At 35.6% G+C, this 13,524-nt stretch overlaps 1 protein-coding gene across 1 annotated transcript; it reads left to right on the forward strand.

Annotated features, from left to right (window-relative positions):
• Nucleotides 1-1,229: 1,229 nt before the first annotated feature.
• Nucleotides 1,230-9,524, forward strand: LOC119981621 (pleiotropic drug resistance protein 1-like). The gene is made up of 25 exons (XM_038824694.1): nucleotides 1,230-1,392; nucleotides 2,384-2,467; nucleotides 2,572-2,907; nucleotides 3,038-3,158; nucleotides 3,270-3,358; nucleotides 3,436-3,520; nucleotides 3,658-3,817; nucleotides 3,909-3,985; nucleotides 4,080-4,133; nucleotides 4,222-4,312; nucleotides 4,407-4,708; nucleotides 4,850-5,131; nucleotides 5,207-5,523; nucleotides 5,620-5,780; nucleotides 5,865-5,968; nucleotides 6,058-6,214; nucleotides 6,300-6,475; nucleotides 6,567-6,899; nucleotides 7,073-7,363; nucleotides 7,459-7,542; nucleotides 7,625-7,758; nucleotides 7,853-8,080; nucleotides 8,192-8,363; nucleotides 8,458-8,712; nucleotides 8,806-9,524. Exons 3-25 carry the CDS (start codon nucleotides 2,588-2,590, stop codon nucleotides 9,061-9,063), a joined length of 4,251 nt encoding a protein of 1,416 aa, XP_038680622.1. The 5' UTR covers nucleotides 1,230-1,392; nucleotides 2,384-2,467; nucleotides 2,572-2,587; the 3' UTR covers nucleotides 9,064-9,524.
• The last annotated feature ends 4,000 nt before the right edge of the window (nucleotides 9,525-13,524 follow it).

The following is a 13,524-nucleotide window of genomic DNA, read 5'->3' on the forward strand; positions in this document are numbered from 1 at the left end:
TAGTTCATTCGTTGAAAACGATGGCCGGACGGCCAACTTCTTGTGGTCGGCCTGAAGGAAGAAGAAGAGAGAGAAAATATGTCGAAGAAGAAGCTCGCTTGACACTAGAATTGCTCTTAGGGTCATTTTGATAAATTGTTAGGCTCTGTCATTTTTTTTCTAAAATTTTTTTAGGTTATCCTTGTTGGAATACAATTTTTAGTTTTTGTCCTTATAGCTAAAATGCCCTACAAAATATCAGTCAAAATTCATGCAGATCTTGTCTTGAATTAAAGCTGCGGGCACACGATGACACAACACAAACGTGTGGAAATCAAACAATGAAATGATTAATTAGAAGGATTTGTTTGTGTCATTGTGTGACGACTTGATTTCTAAGTAATGAAAAACGTGGGAGAAGTCTTCCAATGACGGATCTTTTTGTTTGGAAAGTTCCCTAGTTTGTGTTTTTATTGTGCTAAAATCAACCTGCAAACTAAGCACACAATGATTGACTAAACCAAACACAAATCAAAGCAAAATATAGATAAATAATCAAAGAAGGAACAATAAGCGATAGGATTTGGATTTGGATCTCTTTCTTGAACGGGGCATCAAGTATATGTGTCATTCCCGATTAACCAATAGAGGGATAGAGGAACCTAAACAAGTTTTGTTTGAGAGATAAAATATGCACATTGTTCACCTTGTTGAACAAACATTGCGGAAGCATGCCATAATCAAGGGCATACAAGTAAGGTAGATTGTAGAAGGTTGAAGAAATTTCTCCACTGAAACTGTTATTAAAGATGGTATACTTGTGAATGGAAGGTGGTGGTCTGGGTACTGGAACTTGGGATCTTGTTACCATCTAGACCAAGTTCAATAACCTCCAAAGTTTCATTCTCTACTTATATTCCATAACGAGCTCGGAATCTAGCTAGCCGTGGATTTTATTTCGAGTGAGATCCAAGAACTCCAATTTATCTTGGCACCTAAGGAAGTCGGGGGGTCGATTTTCGTATCATCTCCCGTGATTGACAAGAGAAACAGAAAAGGTGGAGGAGGTGATCTACGTTCTTGCGTTTGTGCTGTTTCAAAATTAAATTGTCTGAAAGGGCAAAAAGGGGAAAAATAGTCGAGTGTTTAACTACGTTATTTGCTGAAAAAATTACCGTTGATGGGATCTAGCCGTTGCATTCAAAATTCAACCATTGACCCTTTTTCTTTTCACAAAACATACTCTGTTTCTCACTCTCCACGTCCATGCAACAAACAATTATCTGTGTTTGTTTGAAGTTATTGTATAGCGATTCAGATGGGCTTTTGCGAAGGGCGTTTCTTGCAGTTCTTGCTGCTGTGGTGGCTGGGTTTACAGTTCTTTCTGCAGTTGTTTATGCCTATTCTATTAAGGTACTTAATTTTCAGAGGACAAAAACTATCTCTATTCTTTGTATCAGTTATAACATATCAAAACCTCTAACATAAAAAGAAAAAGAAGTTGGAACCCTAGATTGTGGTACTTTACTTACTGAGTGTTTACAAGTATCTGAATGGATCGATTAAGTACTTATGGTTTCAGAATTTGCTGCTCTTTTGGTTCAATGGTAATATGAGAGAGACAATTTTGGATCAGATGTAACCTTTTACATTTCTTGGCACCTCCTGGGTCCTGTTCTTTTATAAATTTGCATTTTCCATTCAAAAACTTTAGTGGAAGGTGATTTAACTTTAGTTAGTAGAGTAGTCACGGAGAACAGTGAAGACTCAAACCAAAAATCTCTCTAAACCATTGAAGGTATAATCTTACTGAGGTAATAATTTAACTTTATTATGATCCATGGCTGTATAACATACCTGTAATTTGATAGTCTATCAAAATAACTAATTTTAAGCCTAGAGGTAACTTTAGGGTTATGGCGACATGCCCCTTCTGGACCTCGTTCAAATGGACAAAGGGGTCCGTTCTAACGCGCCCCTAGAACATTCGAACACAGGTTCATATACTGACAACTACAAAGGCAAAATTTAAGGTTTTGTTGTGACCCATTTGTTTCCTTTGCAGTTTTTGTTCAGAGCCTTTATTTTGCTTCAACTGAACTCTATTTCTGAGAGGTTAATTATTTTGTACACAAGAACTTTATAGAAAATAACATTATGCAGATATCAGCATAATATTTAACATTGGCTGCATGTTGTCATAGTTTCTAGATGTTTCATGATTTTGTTTTGACCTTAACATTTGACCCTGTAAGCGTCTTTTTTTTTTTTTCAAAGACCCTGTAATTTATTGATACATATTTCACATATGGAAGTATATATTGCACATATGGAAGTATATATTACACAAACCAAGCATTAAATGCTCCCCTACGTTATATCTGATTTGTTTTAAGGTATGCAGGGGTGACTATATATCTTTTTTCTTTGGAGAGTGGTGGATCAGTTGATTTTTTAACGAATATGCATTGGGTTGGTGAATGGAAAGGTAGTATAAAAGGCCACTCCTCTTAGTCTATCTGTGAAAATTCTAATATAAGCATAAAGAAGAGCCACTAATCCTTGAGAAAACTCATTTTTCAATTTGTCAAGATATAAATCATTGTGAATGGATGGTGAAAGCATACATGGTGGGAGTAGCAGTTTTCGAAGATGGAATTCTTCAAGGTGGAGAAGCAATGCTGAGATGTTTTCACTATCTTCGAGAGAAGAAGACGACGAAGCAGCTCTGAAATGGGCTGCACTTGAGAAATTGCCTACAGTTGGTCGTATGAGGAAAGGCTTACTGACTACATCGCATGGAGTTAATGAAGTCGATACACATAATCTTGGAGTCCAAGAAAGGATGGGACTGATAGGAAGATTGGTAGGAATTACTGAAGAGGATAACAAAAAGTTTTTGTTGAAGCTCAAGGGCCGCTTTGACAGGTACTAACTGTGAACTCTTTTCCGTACTTCTTTGATTCTCTTTTTTTTTTCTATACAACGGTTGCCATGGAACTCTAGAAAGTAAAAGGAAATATGTTTCTAATATTGTCTTGTTTCTTGCTATTTTTAGAGTTGGAATCGACTTTCCTACAATTGAAATTCGGTTTGAGAATTTAAATATCGAAACAGAAGCAGATGTTGGAAGCAGGGCTCTGCCAACATTTGTCAACTTCTTTGTTAATGCATTAGAGGTGACAATCTAGTTTTATTGGCGGAAATTACGAGTTTTTGCATATGCATATATCATCAGTTGCTATTGACATATTGATTTATTTTTGTTTCCTCTTAATTTAATTTTACAGGGATTTTTGAATTCTGTCCATATTCTTTCAACTAGAAAGACAGACTTGACTATTCTCAAGAATGTTAGTGGAATCATCAAACCATCCAGGTCATATGAGATACATTACTCCTTACCTTTTAGGGTTAAAATTCAAGCTTTTTCTCATTTCTACCGTTATGTGGCAGACTGACTTTGCTATTGGGTCCTCCAAGTTCTGGAAAGACCACGCTTTTAAGGGCTTTGGCTGGAAAGCTTGAACCCTCTCTAAAGGTAATAATAATGGTGCTGTTGTTGAGTAGATGCTCTAGACAATTTATCAGTTATTTTATAGGATGAAGGCATCAGATGGATGGTTTTTCTATTGATCTCATTATTCCTGTCAAATAATATCAAAAATCTCCTAGCAGCTTTCTGGGAGAGTGACATACAATGGCCATAGCATGAATGAGTTTGTGCCCCAAAGAACTGCAGCCTATATCAGTCAGCATGATCTCCATGTGGGAGAATTAACAGTGAGGGAAACCTTGGCTTTTTCTGCAAGGTGCCAAGGAGTTGGGATGAGATATGGTTAGTTCAATAAAAATTTAATTTTGATTTCAATTGTTTTTAACATACTCTTGACTGGAGCAAATTTGAAAGTTGTCATTGCAATTTGCAGACATGTTATCAGAGTTATTAAGAAGAGAGAGAGAAGCTAATATTAAGCCTGATCATGATATGGATGCCTGGATGAAGGTGAGGAGGTTTATCTAACTAGGACATGCAAGTGAAGCAGTGACTTGGGTTAATTTATTTTTCTTCTTTCTCTTTGTTTAATTGAATACCACAGGCAGTAGCAACAGAAGGGCAAGAGATCAATGTGATTACTGATTATATTCTAAAGGTAATATCCACAAATTAACTTTACCATCTATGTGAAACATCAGGGTAAAAAAAATCCCTTACTTGGTTTCTTTTACTGTGAGCTGCAGATTTTAGGACTAGACGTTTGTGCAGATACAATGGTGGGAGATGAGATGATGAGGGGTATTTCAGGAGGGCAAAGAAAGCGTGTTACAACAGGTTACTTTTGATTTTCCTTTTACATGAAGGAACTTGAAAGCTTATAGCTATCATATAAATGTATGAAAATCTGCAATAACTATATGTAATGTAGGTGAGATGCTTGTTGGACCGGTCAATGTGCTGCTTATGGATGAGATATCTACTGGCTTAGACAGCTCAACAACTTTCCAAATTGTGAACTCATTAAAGCAATCTGCTCAAATTCTTAATGCAACCTCTATCATCTCTCTTCTCCAACCTGCACCAGAGACATATGATCTATTTGATGATATCATACTTTTATCAGATGGTCAGATTGTGTACCAGGGTCCTCGTGAACTAGCGATGGAATTTTTTGAATCCATGGGTTTCAGGTGCCCAGAAAGAAAAGGGGTGGCTGATTTCTTGCAAGAAGTAAGCAATAATATTACCAATTTGTTTCTATCATCTATCAAAACAATTAATAATAAATACTAATAATAAAAGAATATATGAAGATGTGCATACAGAGTAGGATTTTCGATTTCTTATGAATGGCATATTCTCTGCATGCAGGTGACGTCAAGAAAAGACCAGAAGCAATATTGGGCACGTAGAGATGAGACTTATCATTTTGTTACAGTAGAGGAATTCTCGGAGGCGTTCCAGTCGTTTCATGTGGGAAGAAGACTCAAAGATGAGCTCGCAACTTCATTTGACAAGAGCAAGAGTCACCCAGCTGCTTTGTCAACCGAAAAGTATGGAGTCAGCAAGAAGGAGATGCTTAAAGCTTGCTTCTCAAGGGAATTTTTGCTCATGAAGAGGAACTCATTTGTTTACATCTTTAGGCTGACCCGGGTGAGATTTCTTTTGGATTTTAATATCATATAAATGTGAGTATGGCACTCATTTCATTGCTTCTCTCTCAACTAGCTAATTCTAACCGCGCTGATTACAATGTCAACCTTTTTTCGGACTACGATGCATCGAGATTCAATAAATGATGGGGGAATTTACACGGGTGCCTTCTTCTTTGCTGTGGTTGGAATGATATATAGTGGCATGCCCGAACTTTCCATGGCCGTTACAAAGCTTCCTGTGTTTTACAAGCAAAGAGACCTCTTATTCTATCCATCGTCAGCCTATTCTCTTCCTTCAATGATCCTCAAGATCCCTGTCACATTTGTAGAAGTCAGTCTCTGGGTCTTTATCACCTATTTTGCCATTGGATTTGACCCTAGCGTTGAAAGGTAAATATTTAACAAATGCAGTAAGTGTTTTTTATTAGATTTGACTCTAATATTGATATAAAAGATGATTGATATATATATATATTTATGGTGCAGGTTTTTGAAACAGTACGTATTGCTCATGTTTCTTCACCTGACGGCTTCGGCATTATTCAGATTTATTGCTGCATTGGGAAGGAATATGATAGTTGCTAACACATTTGGGTCATTTGCTCTAGTAATACTTTTTGCCTTGGGGGGCATGGTCCTTTCGCGAGGTACAGTGTGTAAATGAGTTAGATAAAATAAGACTAAAAGGAATATTATGGAGAACTGATACAACTGTCTTTTCATTGTTATAGATGATATAAAGGTTTGGTGGCTATGGGGATACTGGACGTCGCCCATGATGTATGCACAGAATGCAATTGTAGTAAATGAGTTCCTTGGAGAGAGTTGGAGTAAGGTAATTTTTTGAACCGGCCATGCCTACTTGAATATTGCTCTCTTCCTAATTGGCTGCTTATAGATGAATTTACTTTCTTTCATATCAAGGTTCTGCCAAACTCATCACAACCACTCGGAGTTATGGTTTTGAGTTCGCGGGGGTTCTTCACTCACGCATATTGGTATTGGATAGGACTGGGTGCATTATTCGGATACTTTTTACTTTTCAACATCAGTTTCACTCTAGCTCTCACTTTCCTCAATCGTGAGCATCTTTGCCATTTCTATTTTGTGGTGGTGATCGACTTGTGTAATATCATCTCACAATTCACAAATAATTAATTGCACAGCATTTAGGAAGCATCATACTACTATACAAAAAGAAGAATCTCAAAATGATGCTGATACAACTGGAGAGACCATTGTTGAAGCAGCAAACCATGCGAAGAAAACTGGAATGATTCTTCCCTTTGAACCCCACTCAATCACGTTTGATGAAATTACCTACTCTGTTGATATGCCACAGGTAGCATATTAGACATAGTTAAATACATTGTGCCAATGTCATTTAATCTAAACATATATAGGAACACTACTATCCGTATTGAACTTTGCAGGAAATGAAAAATCAGGGCGTACCTGAGGACAAATTGGTGCTTTTGAAGGGTATAAGTGGTGCTTTCAGGCCTGGTGTTCTAACAGCCTTAATGGGCGTTAGTGGTGCCGGTAAAACTACTTTGATGGATGTTCTGTCTGGAAGAAAAACTAGTGGTTATATTGAGGGGAACGTCAAAATTTCAGGGTACCCAAAGAAGCAAGAAACATTCGCAAGAATTTCTGGGTATTGTGAACAAAATGACATTCACTCTCCACACGTCACTGTGTATGAATCCTTGATCTACTCAGCTTGGCTTCGACTTCCCCCTGAAGTCGACAATGCAACAAGAATGGTGAGTCACCTCAAACTAATATGGTTTCAGGCTTCTGCTTTCCTTCTTCTTACCAATTTATGAAGACGGAAAAATGTAGAAGCCTATTAAAATTTCAGCTTGATTAAGGCCGTCTTTGAATCCCTGACCCTAGGTAATTTGTTGTATTTCTTTTTCCGAGCAATTGTTTGCAGATGTTCATTGAAGAAGTCATGGAGCTTGTAGAACTGAACCCTATAAGGCAAGCTTTGGTTGGTTTGCCTGGTGTTAATGGTCTGTCAACCGAGCAGCGTAAGAGGCTCACAATTGCTGTTGAGCTAGTATCTAATCCATCTATAATATTCATGGATGAGCCAACTTCAGGACTGGATGCCAGGGCCGCGGCAATTGTTATGAGAACAGTTCGAAACACAGTGGACACTGGACGAACAGTTGTGTGCACAATCCATCAGCCAAGCATTGATATATTTGAAGCTTTTGATGAGGTAATAAGCTTATTTTGTAGAAGCAATCTTTTTTTTTTCCTGTGGGCTTCTTAGGATTTATTAATATAGTGAATTCTGAATGGAATTCTTCACAGCTGATCCTATTGAAGCGAGGAGGACAAGAGATATATGTGGGGCCTCTGGGTCATCAGTCCTGCCATCTAATCAAGTATTTTGAGGTACTGCATGATGGATTAACTACATGCTAATGCATTATTAACTTTCTCTTTTGTGGTTTTTCACCCCTTTTTCATTGTCAAGGATGTTCAAGGTGTCGATAAAATTAAAGATGGTTATAATCCAGCTACTTGGATGTTGGAGGTTACTTCTTCAGCCCAAGAAATGGCTCTGGGAGTTGATTTTGCTCAAGTTTACGCAAGTTCAGAACTGTACCGGTAAGTATACTACGTACTGGCAGTGTGTTTCAGTGCTTAATGAGAAAGGGAAAACTGAAATAGCATTCTGGAATCTTATTTGGTTTTCTTTCAGGAGAAATAAAGCTCTTATTGAGGATCTTAGCAGGCCTTCTACCGGTTCAAAGGAACTCTATTTTCCGACTCAATACTCACAGTCGTTTTGCGCCCAGTGTATAGCTTGCTTGTGGAAGCAACACTGGTCATACTGGCGCAACCCACAATACACAGCCATAAGATTTGTCTTCACAGTCATCACAGCGTTGATCTACGGTTCAATGTTCTGGAACTTAGGATCCAAAATGTAAGTACCTGCACAAGGAGGATAACCGAAACAATATCAGATATTCAGATTTCAAACTTCTATATCTCTTATTTTCATTTGCGTTCGTTTTTGACATTCTGACTCCCGCAGGGAAAAGCAACAAGATCTTTTTAACGCGATAGGTTCAATGTTCGTCACTGTGAGTTTTCTTGGCGTCCAATATGCTTCATCAGTGCAGCCCGTTGTGGCTGTTGAAAGAACAGTCTTCTACAGAGAAAGAGCTGCAGGAATGTATTCCGCCTTGCCATATGCCTTTGCTCAAGTAAACCTCTCAATGCATGCTCAAACTAGTCACCATTTCGATTTACGATTTTCTGTATGATTGATCGTGTACAAAATTATAACTTCTGTCACAGGTTGTGATTGAACTCCCATATATTTTTGCTCAATCCTTAATATATGGTCTGGTAGTCTATGCAATGATCCAATTTGAGTGGACTGCGGCTAAAGTTCTTTGGTTTTTCTTCTTCATGTATTTCACATTGTTGTACTACACCTTCTATGGCATGATGTCAGTTGCTTTGACACCAAATCAACACGTTGCATCCATCATGAGCACTTCATTTTATGGAATGTGGAACCTATTTTCGGGATTCGTGATCCCTAGAACTGTGAGTAATTTCTTGCCGAATGTCACCTGTTTGAAGCTTGAGCTTAGTATAATCCTTCTGGGAAAATTGACTTGCCTTCATTGATTGTAACAGAGGATTCCTGTGTGGTGGAGATGGTACTACTGGGCATGTCCAGTGGCATGGACCTTGTATGGATTGCTTGTATCGCAGTATGGAGACATAAAGACTACGCTCGACACTGGTGAAACAGTGGAAGACTTCTTAACAAGCTATTTTGGTTACAGACGCGATTTTCTTGGAGTTGTTGCAGCTGTGGTGCCTGGATTTGCTCTCCTGTTTGCTTCCATTTTTGCCTTTTGTATTAAGGCAATTAATTTCGAGAGGCGGTAGTAGCTGTCTATATACTGAACCATCAACTACTACTACTTGATGTGATCATGAAATTTCTGTTTAGAAAAGTTAAAAGAGAATGTGTTGCATTCTTGATGTTGTGTTTGTCTTTAATGTATTTGAGATGAAGAACAGATTGTGATACAGTAATAGGAATTTTAGAGATAAGTTGTGGCAAAATAAAGTGAAAATTTAGGGTTTATATGGCAAGATTACTCATGTTCTTCACTCTTTTATGCCTCGGGAAATTCAAACTCTTTGTCTGCTTGTTTTCAGCCTTTTTTCCACGAACCATTCATGTTTTGATGCAATGAATCTGAGTCCAACGACAACTCCATCAACCACTTCACTTGCATATCCTATCGCAAAAATCATCAACAAAACATATGCTAAAGAACCACCTGAGCCCTGATCATCTTTCCCAGTCAAAGGCGATGGAGGTGATTCCCCTGCATTTCCTCACAACTTCAACAATGGCTTCCCGCACAATCCCAAGAGGATCCCAATTGTATTTGGATGGAACATCAACAAACACAATTGGGATCCTGACCCATGTTAATTAACCCTTTTCTTTTTTTCAATACTAGACTAGTTGTATAGTATTTCACTGTTTTGTCCTTCCAAATGTTATATTGTTATAATAATAATTATAATAATATATAAAGAGGTTGGAATGACATGAAATTATTTTATTTTTTTACATATATTTATTGAATTTAAATATAAAATTATGCTTCATTTATTAATACCAAAAAAAATGTGAATTCAATTGCAATTGAAAAATTAATCAAACAACCACTTCATTACTTCACATGTGGTAATAGTTCTGAAATCTTGGTCATTTTTTTTTAATTCATCCCTAATAGTGGATTGAAAATGGAGCATATTTTGACAAACATTTTGTTAAATGGTGTTCTTAGGTTAATTATATATGGGTGGTAAAAATAAATAAAATAACTATGTTGTAAAACGAAAGAATTGGAAAGAAAGTGTTAAACAAAATGTACGTTGCCACGACCATAGACATTTCCAACAATACCAATACCATCCAAATCATTGCAATCCCATGATTTCATGTCGAGCTAGGGCTACAATCAGGGGCGAACCATAAATTGATGTTGGGGGACCGTTAAAAGTTGATGAGGTCCGGCTGCCCCCATAACTTTTTTTAGGGTTATTTACAACATTACACCTATTTAAATTGAAATTATCAATGTACATTCATCTTGATATTTTGTGGCATAAAATAACTCAAAACGTCAGTATAGATACATAGTGACATTAATGAAACAAAATGTCATTTTGTGAAAAAATATCCATTGAAATTGTGCCCGATAAGACTTTAAGGAATAAAAATCGTTTATTGGTAAATCTAAATTGACTTTCTCAACAAGTTCTCGTTTAATATAAATAACCATGCAAAACCCAAAATTGATAGCACATGATACTGAAATTAGTTGATTAGACATTTAGGTGAGTTTTAAATATTTAGGTATGAGCCTGTATAAAAATTATGTTTTTTTTTTTAGTACAAGTATAAATACAATATACGACACACCACCAGATCAAGCCTATGTTTTTTATTTTGATGGCTAAGTATATATGTATATGTATATTTATATTAAATATTTTATTTATGTATATTTATACACTTATATATAATATTATATATAAATGTATTTTTTAGGTATTTATGTATATTTACATACTACAGTCCCATGTTTCCGCCTTTGGCTACAATTCTTTTAGATATAATTGGTTACAATTATTTTAGAAATAATTTACTACAACTTCACCTAAAATTATGTTAAATTGAAATTTTTTTTAAAAAAAGTAGATATTAGAGTTTAAGAATTAGAATTTAATATTTTGACATTAACGAACATGATTATTTTAGGTGGCAGTAGTGTGTTGTGCATTATGGAGCCAAGGGCTGTGCTTTTAGATCAATCTCTCTTTTTTGGTCTTTCTCCAAGGTTTTTGAGGTGATTCTTCTATCGAGACTGGTTCATGGTCGAAGGTAGGTATGTCCAGATTCTGACCACAAACCAGTGTTGTGCTAAAATCACCAATATCCACAAATCAATAGCAGTAAATCAATTCACTAAACCAATTAATCAAACCTAAGTATGCAAAGAATCAACCAATAAACAATATCCAAGCAAATCAAAATGATAAAGAGACAAGACAAACGATGTACGAGGTTCGATACAATTTGCCTACTTTCTCGGGCAGTAGAAAATCAATTTCACTACATGAAGAAGATTACAAACCAAGAGAGATTACTCAATACATGTAGAACAAGCTCACCCTATGTACTATCTTGTTCTTCCAAGGCAATCGGAACCCCAAAAGTCGATCTCTTGGATCCCTCCACTCTTTCTCAAGTGTTTCCCCTTTGTCAGTGCTCTATCTCTGTTTTTCTCTCTAGGAGGTGGCTAAGGCAACCCTCAAACTAAAATAAAACCCTATAAAAGTTCTATTTATACAAATCTGCCCCAGAAACTACAGAATTCCGTCAGGTGTCTGGACGGATCGGGCATCTGTCCGGACAGTTCAATAAAAATTCAACCTCTCCAAAACTGGGCTAAGTGTCCGGACGGAACACTAAGTGTCCAGACACTTACCCACCAAAAACCCCAAACTAGCCAAAAATTCCACAACCAGAACGTCAAGCCGTAAGGAAGAGTCCAAGCCATGAAAATTTGAAGGAATCAACTATCCAAGAGTGAGGACAGCCCCTGAGCAGATAAGGAAAATACATCTTAAGAGTAATATGATTACATGTTTTCTATGCGTTATGAATGTGTATATATAATGCATAAAAAGAATACATTCATTTTTCAAGGCAAAATCTATTATTTGTAATAATGATGCATAGAAAGAACGAAATTTTATACATTATGCATCTAGGCTTATAATGACTAGAAAGAATATATTCATTTTTAAAGGTAAATTCCATGAATTGTAATAATATATTCATTTTCATTAAAAAAAAGTGATCATGAATTTGATGCATGTGATTTAAGACAAATCTACGCAATAAATATCCATATATTTAAAGGGAAATGAATATAGGGATTAAACTCATGTGGCCATCCATACTAATACATGCATATAAATTAAATTAGATTGTGTATCATTTTAAAAAAATTATTTTGGTAAGAACAAAAATGCCACATGTCAATTTATAGTAAATTGAAAATGATGATGTGGATGCATGAGAATGATCTAAAGTTTCTCTAATTTTCCACTTTTGTATATTGCATATATATATGATATATTGATTGGGATTCTAAGGTTGCTATTGTTAGCTAAAATATATAAAACTATTCATATGTATGTTGCCCAAATCAAAAATATTCATATGAACGGAAATTAATTCATAAGATATCATAATAAAAAAAGAAAATAAAAATATGTAAGATGACTAGTACTATGCAAATTTTTTTATGGTCTTTTTTCGTTGTGGCGTGGAGAGAGGAGGGAACTTTGGTTCGCTCATATGTTGGTTCTATTTGTAGAGTCCCACAACACACACACTCACATTTTATACTAAAATCAATATTGGATCTCACCTCTATTACACTACAAATAAAGTTAACAAATGTACACTATTGTATGAATATATTTTGTTAGCTCAGCCACATTAGCAAAACACATTTCACAATACACAATACATTTTGTTGTCGCTAACAAAATTCTGTCATTGTGGTTGCTCTAAGATTCGAACACCATTGTTGGAGGAAAAAAAATGCTTAATTGGTGGAAAATATATATGCTTTTACGAAAACAAGTATTAAACATTAATATTATTCATAGAAAAGTACACTTCCTTCTCATGCAATGACAAGAGCTTCATCAGTATAATCATCATATCAGTGTGGTAAATATATGCATACAATCAGAAGTGAATTTTATATATATGTGTGCATGCAATATTTGAAAAAACACTTGTCCACGATGATGGAGATCGACAACACCCAAATCCGCTACAATAATTGAATATCTTTGTATATATTTGCTCCATTTAAACAATTACAAGTAGTATATATATATATATGCTATATATATATACTACTTCAAAATGTTCAGATTTTCCTTGTAGAACAAACATTGCAAACGCATGCCACTCAAGTTATTGAATGACAAATAAAGGGCATGCAGCTAAAGGTAGATTGCAGAAGGTTGTAATAAAAAATAGAAAGAAAAAAATTTTAGGCATTATGCATGTACATGTAAAATACCTAGAAAGAATTAATAAAATACCATAATAAAAGAAAATAAAAAATATGTAAGATTAATAGTACTATGTAAATTTTTTTTTGAATTGGTAAATTCTCAAATAGGCTAGAATTAGTGAAGGCATCTTATGCTAATATTCTATTATGCACAACCAAAATTAGTTATCAAAAGATGTATTTAAAACAACCAAAATTGTAAAAATTAATATTTAATTTG

The sequence above is a fragment of the Tripterygium wilfordii genome, chromosome 17 (genome assembly GCF_013401445.1).
Source record: "Tripterygium wilfordii isolate XIE 37 chromosome 17, ASM1340144v1, whole genome shotgun sequence".
Taxonomy (NCBI): Eukaryota; Viridiplantae; Streptophyta; class Magnoliopsida; order Celastrales; family Celastraceae; genus Tripterygium; species Tripterygium wilfordii.